The sequence below is a fragment of the Corapipo altera genome, unplaced genomic scaffold (genome assembly GCF_003945725.1).
Source record: "Corapipo altera isolate COAL_440 unplaced genomic scaffold, ASM394572v1 61305, whole genome shotgun sequence".
NCBI classification, from domain to species: Eukaryota; Metazoa; Chordata; class Aves; order Passeriformes; family Pipridae; genus Corapipo; species Corapipo altera.
In genome coordinates, this window is record NW_020884909.1 from 3,376,738 (window position 1) to 3,391,792 (window position 15,055).

Consider the following 15,055-nt stretch of genomic DNA (forward strand, 5'->3'; position numbering starts at 1 on the left):
CGCAGTTTCTCCGCGGGCGCCCAGGTGGCTGCGCCCCGCGGCGCTTCCCCCGCCCGGCCCGGCACGACTCGGCACGGCCCTCCCGGGGTGTCCTGACAGCCGGCGTCCCGCGGGCGCGGAGCCGATGGCGCTGGGCGGGAGGATGCGCCTGAGCCGCGTCTGCTGCGTGTTCTACCAGCTGTGCGTGCTGTCAAGCGGGCTCGGCGCAGGTAAGTGCGCGCCTTCCGTGGGACGGGCCGAGTTTGGGGCGGCCTCCGCGCCCCGGCGGCTGCCGGTGGCCGGTACCTGCCCATTGTTAAGAGCCGTGCCCGCCCCCTGTAACCGGTGGGCGATCAGACAGTGCGCGCCTCGGCTGCGAGGGTGCACAGCGCTCCTCTGTACGGGACCTGATTTCCACAGGCAGCCCCGTCATCTCTCTCGGCAGTGCTTTTCCTAGAGTGTGGGATGAATGTGTAAATAAAACTGTTTCCTGTCTCAGTCCGGTGGAGGTTGTGTGTACTCAGATGTTTATAAACATAATGCTTTTACGCTGGGAATTTTGGTCATACTGTGATGTAGTGTGTGTGTGTGTAATACAAAGACACGGCTAATTAATGATTCTAATTCAGTTTCATTGTAACGACCGTCATGATACAGCATGTGCATGCAACTGCCACTTGTATGTGCACTCACAAATGTGCAGCCATGGGGTGTGTGTTTGTATTTGGCTGAACTTTGGAAATCATAATGGGTCCTGCAAAACATGCTGAGAACAATATTCAAATTTGCTCAGGTTTTCTCCAGCAATTTTTTATTATTATTTTTTTTTAGCTATATGAAAAAGTTGTTACTTTGTCTAAATGAGGAAGGGTTAGTGTAACTTTCCTTGTGGGGAGGTGGTGGTCAGGATGAACATCCCCAGCTACTGGTACAAACGCAACTTCTGCCCAGCTTGGGTCCCGCTTTCTCTCAGTGAGAGAAATGTGTCAGGACTGTGGTGCATCCCAGACGCATCAGCAGGCACAGACACATTTAGCAGCTGGCCCCCCTGCTGTGTATAAGGAGGGGATGAAAGGGGCAAATGAAGCCCACTGTATTTTGTGTGGCGTGCTTGGTGCTCTGGGAGTCAGAAGAGGTGTGTTGTGGGGGGCATAGGGTAGGTTTTTGGCAGGCATTGGATGCTGCTGGGTGCTCCACTCATTTAAAGCATCTGCTGGCTTTCCTGCAGGTCTCCATGCTTCGGAAGAAATCGAGGAGTGGGAGATCGTCTTCCCGGCACTCTGGAGCCCGGGCCAGCAGGAGCCAACAGGTGGCAGTGGTGGTGGTGGGGGCTGCAACGCCGACCCCAGCAGTGGGAACCGAAGTGGCACCTTCAGTGCCCCTGTCACACCGAGCCCAGTGGCGGGCAGCTCCCGAGAGGTGCGTTCCGTCTCCTCCTCGGTGGATGGGCAGGCACAGGCTGTAGGGGAAGCAGCAGAGGAAGAGGACACTGAGGATGAGTATGAGTCTCAGGAGTTTTACCACTGGTCCCCCCTGCCCCAGGGGTCTGGTGCTGCCTCTCAGTTGCCACCACCACCGTCCCCTCCACCACCACCTCCTGCAGAGGATGGAGATGAGGTGCTGCTGAGGATCCCAGCTTTTGCTCGGGAACTGTACCTGCTGCTCAAGAGGGACAGCCGCTTCCTGGCTCCTGGCTTTGCCGTGGAGGAGCGGCTCGGGAGTGAGGGCAAAAGTCCACCCAGTGCTGCACAGTCACAGCCTGAGAGAGCTTGTTACTACAGTGGTGCTGTCCTCCGCTACCCAGGCTCCTTCGCCTCCTTCAGTACCTGTGGTGGATTGGTAAGATGACTTTGCATGCAGGGGTATCTCCAGCATCTCTATCCAAGTGTCTGCTTCATCTCTTGCTTTTCACTCCCATCTCTTTCCTAAGGTCTTCTTTCTTTCACGTCATTGTGGGTCCTACCTCTGTACTTTTCCTTATTTTAACCATTTTTCCATTCATACTTTTGTTATCCCACTCATAACTTTTCTCAAATCCTCCTTCTGCCTTTATCCTGTACAGTTGTGATATTATTTATCCTATTTCCAGATACACTGTTGTTTTTCAGTCCCATACATTTCCAGTTTTGGATTTCCTTCTTAAACCATTCTTTCTTAAAACTTCTCTCATCTCCATCTGTAGTTTTATTTTAGTCTTCAGTGGATGTCTGTAATTAGTTACCTCCATCCTCACTCTTCTTTCTTTTTTCTGTATCATCATCTTTTCTCCAGTCCATCTGTAATCCATTTGTTCTTCATTCCCATCCTGTATTCTAAAATTTTCTTTCTCGTCTGTGTTATCTTCCTTGTCTTCTGCATCTCTGTTTTCAAACTGTTCTGTCTTTCCTACTTCTACCAGTATTTTATGTCTCTTATCTAACCTTTATTATTCCTTTTCTTTCATCCCTCTCATCCCTTTGGCCTTTTTCTACTCTACCTCACAACTTCCCACATGTGGTACTTGTAGTTACTTGGATTTGGGGCTTCTTTCAGTTCTTCCATAGAAGAATGCAGTGAGTATGTTCTCAGCAGAAATGTTAATATAGTCAGACCTTATCAATGGTTTTTACTTCTGTGGCATACCTACCTTATTTAAAACAAATTTCACCTGCTGTTATTTCTGTTGCATCACTCATGATTTTTGCCAGATAAAGACCAGAACTGGGCACACTGACAACAGCAGTGGTGATCCACTGAGCTACAATCCTAAGATATTTGGGGATGGATGGAAAGAATAGAAAGCAACTGTTATGATGTAAAATGCTGACAGGATTTAAACCAAGACCTATTATTATTGCTACTATTATTCTCATTTGGGGCCTTTATATAGCATCATAAATGCATGTGCCTGCAGTGCTTAACATAGTATAGAATACAAGCAGTAATGGCACTAGGAGGAGTTAGCATCTTCATGATCCTGGGTTTTTTGGGTGGCTAGATGGTGGTAAATCACCACAATCACATGACAGATATTTTCTTGTATTTTTTTCTGAATTTGAACATCTAACTTGTTTCATTGTTGATTCATGAAGATATGCCTGCCTGCTTTTTATTTGTACGGCCATGAAGTGAAACCAGGTAAAATGTGGAAATTTTGACTGCTTATTCATTTGCCTGTTTGAACGTATTTAAAAGTCAAAACACAAACAGAAAGTAGTGGAGAGGGAACATATGTGGATTGACACCAAATAAAATATTTGCCTGCACTCCTGCAAAGTGAAACCGCCAAGTTTCACACAACTCTAAGTGGCTGGCATCTAATTATTGACATTTTGTCAGATTTTCCGAAGTCTGGTAGCAGAATTAATTGTGGAGAAAAACATTGAAAGTCAACCGACGGTTTGTTTGAAAGCAATCAGGTAAAAGATTTTGTGTTATGGAAAAGCATTTGACTTCTGTACTCTTCGTTATTTTTAGAATTTTACTTCCTTCTTCTACATTGTCTTTGGGTAAAATTAAGTCAGAGAAAATCTCTGCAAAAAAAATGTTGGAGATAATTGTCACAAATGTCTGCTCAAAAGCGATGTACATTGTTGCATATCTGTAATTTCTCTGATTTGTTTTATAAATTGAAATTCACTGTTTAAATAGACCACGGTTTCTTAAGAGTCCCATTAATAATTTTTGATTCCATTAGACTTTACTAGGAGCACCAGCTTGCTCCCAACCCTCTGGCCATCTAAGCATGCATGTGCCCAGATCATGTTTCCTCATCCAGAAAACTGCAGCTGGAACATAAAGTATTCTGTGTATCTCAAATAAAATTGGAAACTGGGTTTTTTACGTTGACTGGTGTTGTCATGATCCTCAACTGCACAGTCTTGTTTGTGGTGAAATAGTTAAGCAACTGTTCTTCCTGAGAGTGTTGCTGTGTCAGGCATGGTTAGAGAAATTGCACAGTGCTATTATGTCAAAGTTGTCATAACAAATCCTAAGCTATTTGTCATTCTTTATTCAGTCATTGCTTGGGCTCTGTTACATATGTAAGTTGCTGAGTTTCCAAGAGTATTGAAAAAACATCGTAACATGAATTGCATATTCCACCCTGTTTCATCTAGGCCTTGCCCTGCAAATAGAGCCAGGCAGTATTTCAAACTACATTTTCTTTTTTAAGATGCAAAAATTCATTGAAACTTGAACCTACAAATATTTTATTGTAGCTACCTCAATTAGAATTTATTTTTTCATTTTAAATATAAAGACATTTCAGAGAAGATAAGTTATGAATGTCTTACATGTACTCTCATATCAAAGCCTTGCAGATTTTGGGTTAGAATTACTAAGCTGCATACACTCGGGAAAGTCAAGCAAGTGGGCTAAAATGCAGCTTAGATTCCACAATTCTGCTCTTTCAGTGAATCTCTTTACCCACCAAGAAAATTAAGTCTAGTCTGACAGACAATAGTGATTTTGCCACACAGGAGGAAGCGTGAAGAAATATAGTGGTTTGACCATCAAGAGCAGGGCAGTGCAGATGTATGGCTGTTGCTGTAGGGCTAGTTTTGTGAAAAACTATTGCATCTTCAATAAATGAAAAAAGGGCCTTGGATGAAATTGTTGTACCATCCATGCAGGATGCTGGTGCCTGTTCCAGCCTCTCAAGGCACAGAGACCTGACATGACAGTGATAACCAGGAAATTGAAAAAATTGTCTGTGTAGAAGTCTTAACTGATAATTCTATACACGGAATGACTGAGGAATATTGTTGCAGATTTTAGGCACCTTATCCCCTTGAAACGGGATTGAGATACTTTTTTGAATATTCCACTGGTTGTGTTAGGGTGAAGCATGTAACATATTGCACAACACTGAAGCTTCTCCACATTTATTTCAGTTCTTGAGAGCTTCAATAATGTGTTTTTTCTCAAGCTGTTCATCCAAAGCCAGTATGGAGGGGTGATAATAATGGGGTTCATAACATACCATGTAAATCATGCAAAAATGCAAATGAAAAATGGGAGCTGTACTCCTACATAATTATTGACCATATCCTGACTGCAAGCATTGTCTTCATTTGGGAACTTACCTTGAAAAATGAAGGAAACATAATGGATGTTTTCTAATGAAACTACAAACTGGAGCTATGCATGGACTGTCTAGAAACTCCATCATTTTGACCTTGCTGCCATCTCAGAGCTCAAGTGTTCAGTGGTGACAGCCCTATCCAGCTCCTTGGTAAAATGCTTGTGGATTCTTCCATCTTTTTTGAAGCTCAGTGGGGTTTGCTCTGAGTACATTTGGGGATTCTGCACTGGTGCTCTAGGAAGACTAATAAGGAAAGGTTTCCAGGGGTTATCCCATCTGTATGCTGACTGCCTCCTTGTTGTTCATGGTTAGCCAAATACCAGGATGCAAACAGTCCTGATGGTGACAGTGGGACTGAGCTGGACTATTAATTATTTAAATGGTTGTTTCCTCTTCCAGCTTGTGTTTGGATATAATATTTGAAATAAGGAAAAAAAATAATATAAAATGTTATTGAACAGTATTATTTGTGGCTGGTAATATATATAACTGGTAATTTTTTTTATACCATGCTATAGGAGAAGCTTACTGTGGACTTATAATTAAGAAATCTGGCTACTGTTTTTTCACCTATTATTAGAATGAAAGTTAAAGTAACCTCACTGCTTTTCCCAAATAGTTCTGTAAACATGGCAGATGTGTGCTTTATCACCTACTCATTTAATTTCAGAAAGAGAGGTATTAACGTAATTTTTTCTCACCACTGAATTGCTTAGGTAGTACTGTATGGTTATGTACTGTCAGGCAGGGTTTTCACAATGTTTCTTTTTCTTTTAACCAAAGCAGTCTAATAAGTAGAGAACAGCTAAGTAGGGAAGCGATTTGAATGGCTTTTTATTTCTAAATCAATGGGGCATGTTTAGAGTTTCAAGAAGTGCAAAGAGGACCAAATGTATGCAGAGAGGATGAACAGGACAATGCAGCTTCATCCAGTTGTGCTGTTCATCTCAGTGCTTAGGGCATTTTCTGACAGAACATCTCTGGAGTTCTGCCTAAAAAAGGCAGCATTGCCATTTGGGTTAATTTACTGGAGAGAAGTGTTGAAATTCATCTGATTTTCACTGGATCTTAAAAATGTAAGCATATTTATAGTTTTCTAAATACCCAACAAGTCAGTGTCAAGTACTGTTTGTATTGAAATTAATGTGCATTTTCATAGTCACTTGGGTAGGAACAAGTCTTGAGACACCTCTAATCTGACCCAGGGAAAAGGTCTTTCTAGAGATGTGTATGGTGCTTTTATTAGGCCTCATTGCCTTTAACAAGTAGGTATTTAAAAAGCTGATCAATAGATTATAGACAAATACTTCACCTAAAGAGCACTATCTGAAGCAGTGCTGCTAGCATCAGCAAAAAAATGCAGGCAGTTGTTCTGTGTCATGCAGGCATGTGTCAAATATCATTGGAAAACAGCATTTCAACAAATATTTCTGATGGTAACGTCCTACTTTTACTATAGAACAAGTAAATTAGGATATGAAAAACCTATGTGACTTCTTTGGCTAATGGAAAGGTTGCATAGCACTTCAGTAAGATTTGAGATTTCCTGAAGCACCTCTACAGGAAATGTATTATTTTATTTGCTTCTGACACAAAATGTGTTTTGAAGATTAGTGTCATTAACTAATAGTAATGGAATTACACAGGATGGATTCAAAATATTTTAGATTTTTTAGGATGTTCTAAATTCATTCGACCCTTCAATTGAGGACACATAATAGTAATAAAATCAATTTAAAAATTTCAGTTTACCTTAAATTCTTCACATAGTCACTTTTGAGGATAGGATTCACCCTGAGAAAAGGCTGAATATATATTTTGACATCTTTCCTCCTAGGGAAGGATTTTAGCCACACTGTTTCAATATTTTTGTATGAGAAAAATCCCAATGAATATAATTCTTAGTTACACTTCCTTGTGATTCCTGCAGTGAGAGTAGTGCCTGATATGGCGAGTGTGCGTGAATTTTTGCACAGCTTGGACAGTTTTGGAGAGCTCTGCTGAACTTCTGCCTTTTGGCAGTATAACCCTTTGGTTATACACCTTCTTTCAGTGGCAGTGCAATACTTAACCTGCTGCAATTCCTTTCCTGGCATAGGGTCAGATGGATTGAGGATGAATAGGCCGTTTGCGTTTGGTGTCAGTAAAGGGTCTATTTGCTGTGCAGTGGACGTGCAGGATAAAATCTTGCCTTTGTGAGTACCCCCTGCTTTTGTCAGGCTAGGGAAGCAGGTGGTCAGAAGCAACTCATGGACTTATACACTGCTCTGAGAAGCTGTTCTGTTAGAGATTGTGAGTTCTTGGGGTAAGGCTCTGAGACTTCTCAAATAGACTTCTTGCTTTGATCAAGCCGGAGAGTGACTTCCCCGTTACACATCCTGAATCATACAGTACCAATATGCAATGGGTTAAATTCCAAGCCTTTTGTCAAACAAATGTAGTGCCTCTACCTCCCCACTTCAGTGATGTTGCAGTTACACATGGGTATTGAGTAACTTCCACACCAGATGCTTTTCCTAAAGAAATTTGATACAATTGCAGCTTCTTTTGTGCTGGTGGTAAGCATTAGAAAACGGAGATCACCAACAATTTTTTGTAAAAGGGGAAAGAAAAGAGGCTGTTAGCAATCTTTATGGTCCATTTGATACATACAGGCTAAAGTTTGACATTGCAGGAGGAGGATTATAAAATTGAATAGGATTATCCTTGCAGGCTGCCAGGATGAAATTAAGTACGTGCTCTCTCCTTCTATCCACCCAAGAAGGAGAGGACAAATACAAACGGTCTGCCTACTCTTGCATTACAAGTTTGTTAAGGAAATAAAACTTTGCTGAGAGGGACAGAAATAAATATGTGAGTGAGAGCACTCTGTGAGTATCCCACTCTGAGAGGTCACAGGTTCAACAAAATTTAATTTCTTGACTTTAACTTATGCCTTAGTTGTGTTTTTGAACATCTTGAAATGGGCACTGTAAAATTTGTCCTCAGTAGAAATAGGTGGGTAAGGTGTGGCATGAGTGGAAATGTCAGAACAGAAAGCAGCTTTGCTACTTTATGAAAGTTGTGGTTTGGTTTTTTTTTGTTTGTTTGTTTGTTGGGGTTTTTTGTCTTTTTTTTCCCCCAGGAACAAAAACAACAACAACAACAACAAACAAAACAAAACAAAACAAAGAAAAACAAACAAACAAACAAAGAAAAAACAAACCCATAACCAAGCATCCCTGCAAAAATAAAGCATTGGAATAAAATTTGTACTTCCCACCTCTGCTTAAGATAGAAGAACCAATGAAATGTGGAGGTGCTCCTGGGAGAATGCCTTCTTTCTGTGTCTCTGTTGAATCTGGACTGGGTTGTTCCTCCTGGGTTTATGTGACAGTGGAAGGTGGGAGAGGGAAGGGCAGCCAAGACCTGTAGGAGGTCTGGTCTCCAATAGGACAAAGCAAGCTGTTAATATGAGGTTACTTTGGCAAACTTAGGCACAGGCACAGCTGCCACATTTTTGCCTCCAGCAAAAGCTTAGCTACTGTGTTTGTAATCTCTCTGGTATATTCAAATACCTTCATCAAAATCTCACCTTGAGCATCTAATGAAGGAGAACTGAATACACCGTAGAAAAACTTGAGAAAATTAAAATCAAAAAGTGACTGTGGCCAGCTGAAGACCCAAGCATATATGTACAAATATTAACACTATTAACAAGCAAGTTGATTACAAACAGAACTATTAAATCCAAGTTGAATGGGTGGGGTTTTTTGTTTGGTTGGTTTTGGTTTTGTGGTTTTTTTTAATAAAGGAAAGGACCACTGGAGATGGCAGCCCTTTAAAAGTTTGATTACTGTCATTAAGAGCTATAAAACAACAAAGATCTGTTCAAAGGTAAAGGGATAAAACCTCTTTGTTTCTGTTTTCTTTCCTGAGCTCTGATGCTGCAATCTGTTGCTACTTTTTGTCTTTCTGGATGAGATATCATTTGACTGGATTTTTGTTATGTGTATCTGAGAACTCTTGTTAATTCATAAGAAGGATAAGTCTTTTAAACATAGGAAGAGTAATGTTAATGTAAAGCTAAATGATTTAGAAAATCAGTTTTGACTTAGGCCAAAACTACCTTTGAACTATAACTATCTCTGTTTCTTCTAATGTTAAACACTGTGGCATGGTATGTGAGATTTTGGGCCATGATGCCTCAGACCATGTGGTAATGATTCTTCTCTCCTTCTAAGAGCTATCCTACAATCATGTAGTCACTCCATCTTGAGACAGGTTTGATTTGTGATTCCAGTCCTGCTAATAATAGACTACTGTTCTCCTAAAGTGCTTAGTTTCAGTGCAAATACTTCCTTTGCAATATATTTCCAAGTGATAATCATAATTGAGAAATACACTATCTCCAGAGTGGCTTTATTTAAAAAATAAAAAAAAAATTATTGTACATCACTTGAGATTTCTGCCCATTGTAATTAATAAATATAAAATTATCAAGGTTATTTTGCAAGATACAGAAGTGAGATGGTAAGTCAGAAAACCTGGGTAATTTCATTAATTAAATTAGTGAAGTTTTTACCCCCTAATTTGAAGTTAACTGCTTTAAAAAGAAAAGACAGAGCACTGAGTGTCTCCCAGCTACATTGCTATCGTTAGTGGAATTAACATTTTCCTCAAGACTTTTGTCTTGCGGAAATAAGACCTATCTTATTTGTATGCCAATTGTTTCTTTAGCAAATGAACCAGGATTTTTAAAAGAAAGAAATGTTCTCCTTTTTAGCATTATGTTAAAAGTACTGTTCTGTTTTAGAAGTTTCCTTGCAAGAATGGAGGTTATTTTGGTACTTATTGGTGGATTGTGGCAGGGAGAAAAAAGAGCATCATCCACGATCTCCATGATATAATTCCACAAAACAGGGGGAGCTGGGAAATAGGGAGGAAACAACAGAAAGCATTAGGTGCGAGAGTTGTGGGATTTATGGTAAGTGAGAATATTCAGTGAGGAGTCTGTAAAAACCAACAGTCACGTGGAGGTAGTGTTCGGATGTTGAAGGTGATAAAGAGAACTACCAGGATAGAAAGGGGTGAGGCAAAGCCATTTGGATTTGGGGCAGAATGAAACGTTTGCAGAAAGTCTACAGAAATGAAACGTCTACAGAAAGTTCTTCTGTAGAGTGTGTGTATTTCCTTGGCTCACTTGGATGTCTCACAGGTGACTTCAGGGACATAGCATGAGAGTTGGTTGGTTTCTTCTTGTTTAGCAGAATCAGCGAAGAGGTGAAAATAGTGTGAAATAGGCTGAGCACGTGCATGTGTGTGTTATATTGTGTATCCAGGCGGTGGTTGGTCAAATTTATATAAAACAGTAACCCAAATCATCTGTACTGGTTTTAAAATCAGATTTACACCTGCTGTGCATTAACAGTTCAGTTAACCTTTTGTTGTTAACCTGTCATTGCCTGGACAATCTGGCTGCCCTGTTTATTTTTATTGCTTCTAATAATGATATAAATAAGCAAAGAAAGGAAATTATTTGGAATCCATATTATTTGGAAGGAAAAGAATGAAGAATAGTTCTAGTGTTAACTGTAGAAGAGTTGATTTAGAATGCTAAATCAATATCCTAACATTAGATGCTAATAATACATGCATCTGCACGTAAGTGAGTAGAAGTAAAATTTTTGGAAGCCTGTGCTGTTGAATGTTTTTCTTGGGTCTACTAGCACTTCGGTTAGAATTATTTTCTGAATGAGTTTTGCGTTCAAAAATGTAGAAATGTGCCCAAAACTGACTTGTGAAGTGATTAAGTTTCTGTGTGATTATCTTCCAGCTATTGCATATGCTTGTTTTATGATCTCAGCTGTGCTACCTTAAGTTCTCATTATATGTCAGAAGTTTAACTGGGTCAAGTCAGGTCAAGCCTATTTAGATAGCAGTAAGTTAAGGAAAATACAGATATTACTGCACATGATGTTAATTCAGCTGGGGACAACTTTTTATGCTTTTATACAAAGTAAATGTCCTGTTATGTCTCTCTGGGCTTCAGGGAGTGCTGGCTGGGAGAAGTGCCCAAGTAATGGCTACAGCCATTATAGTAATGCCATCTTTTATAGAAATGATGACATCTTTTATATGTGTGATCTTGGTTTGGGGTTTTTTTTTTGTCTGATTAGCCTGGCAATTGGATTACGTCCTGAAAATTCAGATGTAGCTCTACCTCAAGGCATGTGTGAAGTGCTTTGGTTTTCTTCTGAAGGTGGGAGGCAGCAAATAAAAGGAATATGATAAGGGATACATATTCTCTTAATATTTAATTGCAGTCTTGCTTAATTTTTTTTCAAGAAATACTCTTAGCTTGAAGCTCTCTTAACTGTTTCTGTCATAAGCTATACATGAAACTCTTCTAATTTAGGCAATTTGAAAAATCTGAGAATGGAAAATCTTGTTGTAAATTAGGAGACGGGAAGTTGCTTAGGTGATTTTATACCTAAGAAATCCCCAATCTGTCCCTCTCTGTCATAAATGTACGTCACCCCAAATATTTTTTAAGTAACACATGAGGGAGTAAGGGAATTCAAAGAAGAAGAGGGTTTATAGACTAATAGGGATGCAACTAGGCATATAAAAAACTTGTTTTTCCAATTTCTGGCTGATAGTTCTAGCATATTTCCCTTTTTCTGTCTGATCACCTGTTTCTTCCGTAGTAACCTATCTAAGGAAGCATAATAACAAATTTCTTGTGTGTCCCTTTGTTTTTGTTTTTTTTTCCTTTGTTTGTTGTTTGGTTTTTTGTGGTTTTTTGTTGGTTTGGTTTGGTTTTCTGTTTTTTTTTTTTGTTTTGTTTTGTTTTGGGTTTTGAGTTTTGGGGTTTTTTTCCTAATAATACTAAATTGTTTGCATTGGAAATTATGAAAGTAAATAATTCATTTTTTTTTTGTGTGTCATGTTGGGTGATAAATCTTTTGTTTATTTCATGTAAACAAATTTGCTTAAAAGTGACCAGTCATAATGACGCTACTTGGTTCAAGATGCTAATATCAAAACTCCATTCTGCTCACCTTTTGTATTCTTATGCACATAAAATCAAGGTCTCTAACTAAAAGAAAACAAAAAAAAAGGAAAAAACTGTTCTCCCAGGTTTATATTTTCCTTTTAGTTTAAATAATAGTTCTTGAAAAATAATTAGATATTGTACCTTCTCTCGTAAGGGTAGCAGAACACTAGTTTCTGTGCTTAAAAAAAGGTAAATTAATATTTTTTCCCTCAAAAAGGAAAAGGATAATTGAGGTTTAAAGTTAAAAGCAAAAAACTCTGCGTAGTTTGGAAAAAAATTATTTCTGAATTTCAGTTAAGAATGGGGTCACAGAAGAATGTGACTTCTATATATTTTTAATCTTTTTAAGCAATGTGAATCTAAAGTTATAAAAAATTGTGAGAGTCTTGTTTATTTCTCTTAAAGCTGCCTGTTTTGGATTCATGTAATTCTAGGTAGACATATAAAAAGCCTAAGCATAACTTCATTTTACAGATGGACTAACTTGATTTGTCGAATTGTAGTTCTGTGCCTATAAATATATTTTATTTTCCTTTCTTGAATTACTGTTTTCCGCAGTTAGTAGTTTTGGCAAATTGCGGATTTGAACGAAACTGAGTTTCGTGGAGTGTTGCCTTGAATTAAATAGTGTATGAAGGCAGTTCAGACCCTCTCTCAGAAGAAAACCAAAATAATAGAGTCGTGGGTAGATATTTCAATAAGGATTAGCAGAGATTAAATTTCTCTATGGGCAATCAGGGGCGGGTTTTGGAACTGTGCCATGTCCTTCTGTGGCTACCATGAAAGCACATGGGTTTGAACAATGGTAACTCATTGGTATGCACTATTTGAGTGTTTTACATGGATGAATCAATTTAGACTTGGATCCCTTTTGTTGGTCTCTTTGGTACTATTCTAGGTGTTTTATCTAAAGTAGGTTACAGGCAGAGTTGCTGATATTTTCTGTTTTAGTCCCCTGCATGGGACTGGCTGTAGGATGTTTAGTGCTCATCCTTTGCATATTACTACATTTTTGCCTGCATAAAACAGCATTTCAGATTCTGATGGGATTAAATCAAGAAATGGATTTAATGAAGTTTCATTAGTTAAAGGTAGTAGCACTTTGATTCATACCCCAAAAAGTGGTTTTCAGTCTTTCCACAAGAATTGCTGGAGTTACTCATATTACACCAAAATGTTCTAAAGAAACATCTTTACAAGCACTGAGTCTTAATTGCCAGGATTTTTTCCTTAGGTGGTATGGTTCCATAGATGTTCCTTTTTCTATGACTGGTCATGTTTAGCTGTGCAAACAGACTTTCTTAGACAGTATTAATAACTGCTGAAATGTTGTTATGTAATAAGTGATCTGAAATATCACTAAAACAGTTCATTGTAAAGAATTTTTAACTTAAGTTTTATGGAATAATATTTTTTTAAAATCCTGACTTCCTTTATAGAAGTTGTTGTATTTGTTGTGGAAAGGAGATATGTCTGGGGTTGTGATTATTTATTTTTTTTTGACAGTAAGTCAGTGGTCATGTTCCATTTTATGGAACATGTACTTGATGAACAAAACCAAATGATTACCAACATTATACCTGAGTTAGAAAAATGATAGACACAATTTACAGGTTAAGTGTCTGTTTTAAAATGGATATTTATGTCAGCTCTGATTTGAATTCTGCGACTAAAGGGCTGTATCGTGCTTGTTCAAATATAATTTTATCTTGCTTTTCATTTTGATTGTAGTTTATTTTGTTGGCTTGTATTAGTCATCTGTGGTTGGCTGAGCATATTGCTCCAGCATACTTTTTGAAGCAAAATGAAGTAAGGCTTTCCAGAACATTTTGGGGTAACAGACAGGAAGCATTTTCATTCATTTACCAGTTGGTGCTTGCACCAACAATGGAGTTGAAGTCATGCAACCACATACAATGTATGCCTAATGTAGGATTGTGCAGGGGGTAAAATGAAGGTATTTGACCATAGGACTCAAGCATATGACATTTTTGAATTTTTTTTTCCATTTGGTTTAGCAGCCTCAGTAGTTGGTTAATGCTTCCTTTTGTAATGGTAGTCATTTCCTTTCATTCATGTGGTAACTGTGCTTGAATCACAGGCAGCTCTGATCATTGTGTTTTTAATGAACCAAACTGAAGACATGGCCCATTTGTTACTGTGTCTTCCAGCTTCCTGGAACATAACCCTATGTGAAAATGAGAGCTCATAAAAATAAAAAAAAAGTAATTCTGGATCTCATATAAGGACAGATCAAAATATATAACCTGAAAGCCAAAACGCTAAGAGACCATTGAAGAAATAATTTCTGATTTTAGATGATCATTTGGAGTTGTGAGTACAGGAAGTTTCTATGTTCTTTCAATAGAATAATTCAATTTTTAATTGACTTCCTATTAATAGTATTTTTTCATGCAAGTGAAGAGGAATAAACTAGGTGGCCAACTTGTTGCTTTTGCACAGACACTGCCTTTTAGTTTTCCTCTCTTTAGTATCTCTAGCTCCATTCATTACTTATTATTTTTAAATAAATTATTTTTTTACATAAAGCTATATGCAATGAATTTTTCTACATAGCATAAATTCAGAATCTTGATCATGTAAAATAATTTTGTATTTACTATCAAAGCACTGCCATTGATCTAAATCAATATGAAATCAGATCAGGATCTTCTTAGGCTTTAGACAGAGAGGATGGAATTCTGTATCTTGCTTTATTAAGCATATATTGACCAGAGCAGATTGAGAGTCATCATCCTGAATGATTTTTCCATAACAATCTCATTAGTCTTCCCTTTTAACATTCTATGTCTGATCTGATTGAGGCCTTCAAAAGAGTTGGAGAGGGACTTTTTACAAGCACATGGAGTAAGAGGAGAAGGGGGAATGGCTTTAAAGTGAAAGAGGGTAGATTTATATCATAAATTAGGGAGAAATTCTTTACTGTGAGTGTGGTGTGGCACTTGAACAGG

General features: G+C 38.6%; 1 protein-coding gene across 1 annotated transcript in view; it reads left to right on the top strand.

Annotated features, from left to right (window-relative positions):
• Nucleotides 1-124: 124 nt before the first annotated feature.
• The window catches only part of ADAMTS19 (ADAM metallopeptidase with thrombospondin type 1 motif 19), a 139,645-nt gene continuing 124,714 nt past the window's right edge, over nucleotides 125-15,055 (top strand). The window contains exons 1-2 of the mRNA XM_027653255.1: nucleotides 125-209; nucleotides 1,208-1,818. Coding sequence (XP_027509056.1) covers nucleotides 125-209; nucleotides 1,208-1,818 — 696 coding nt within the window. The remainder of the gene's footprint in view (nucleotides 210-1,207; nucleotides 1,819-15,055) is intronic.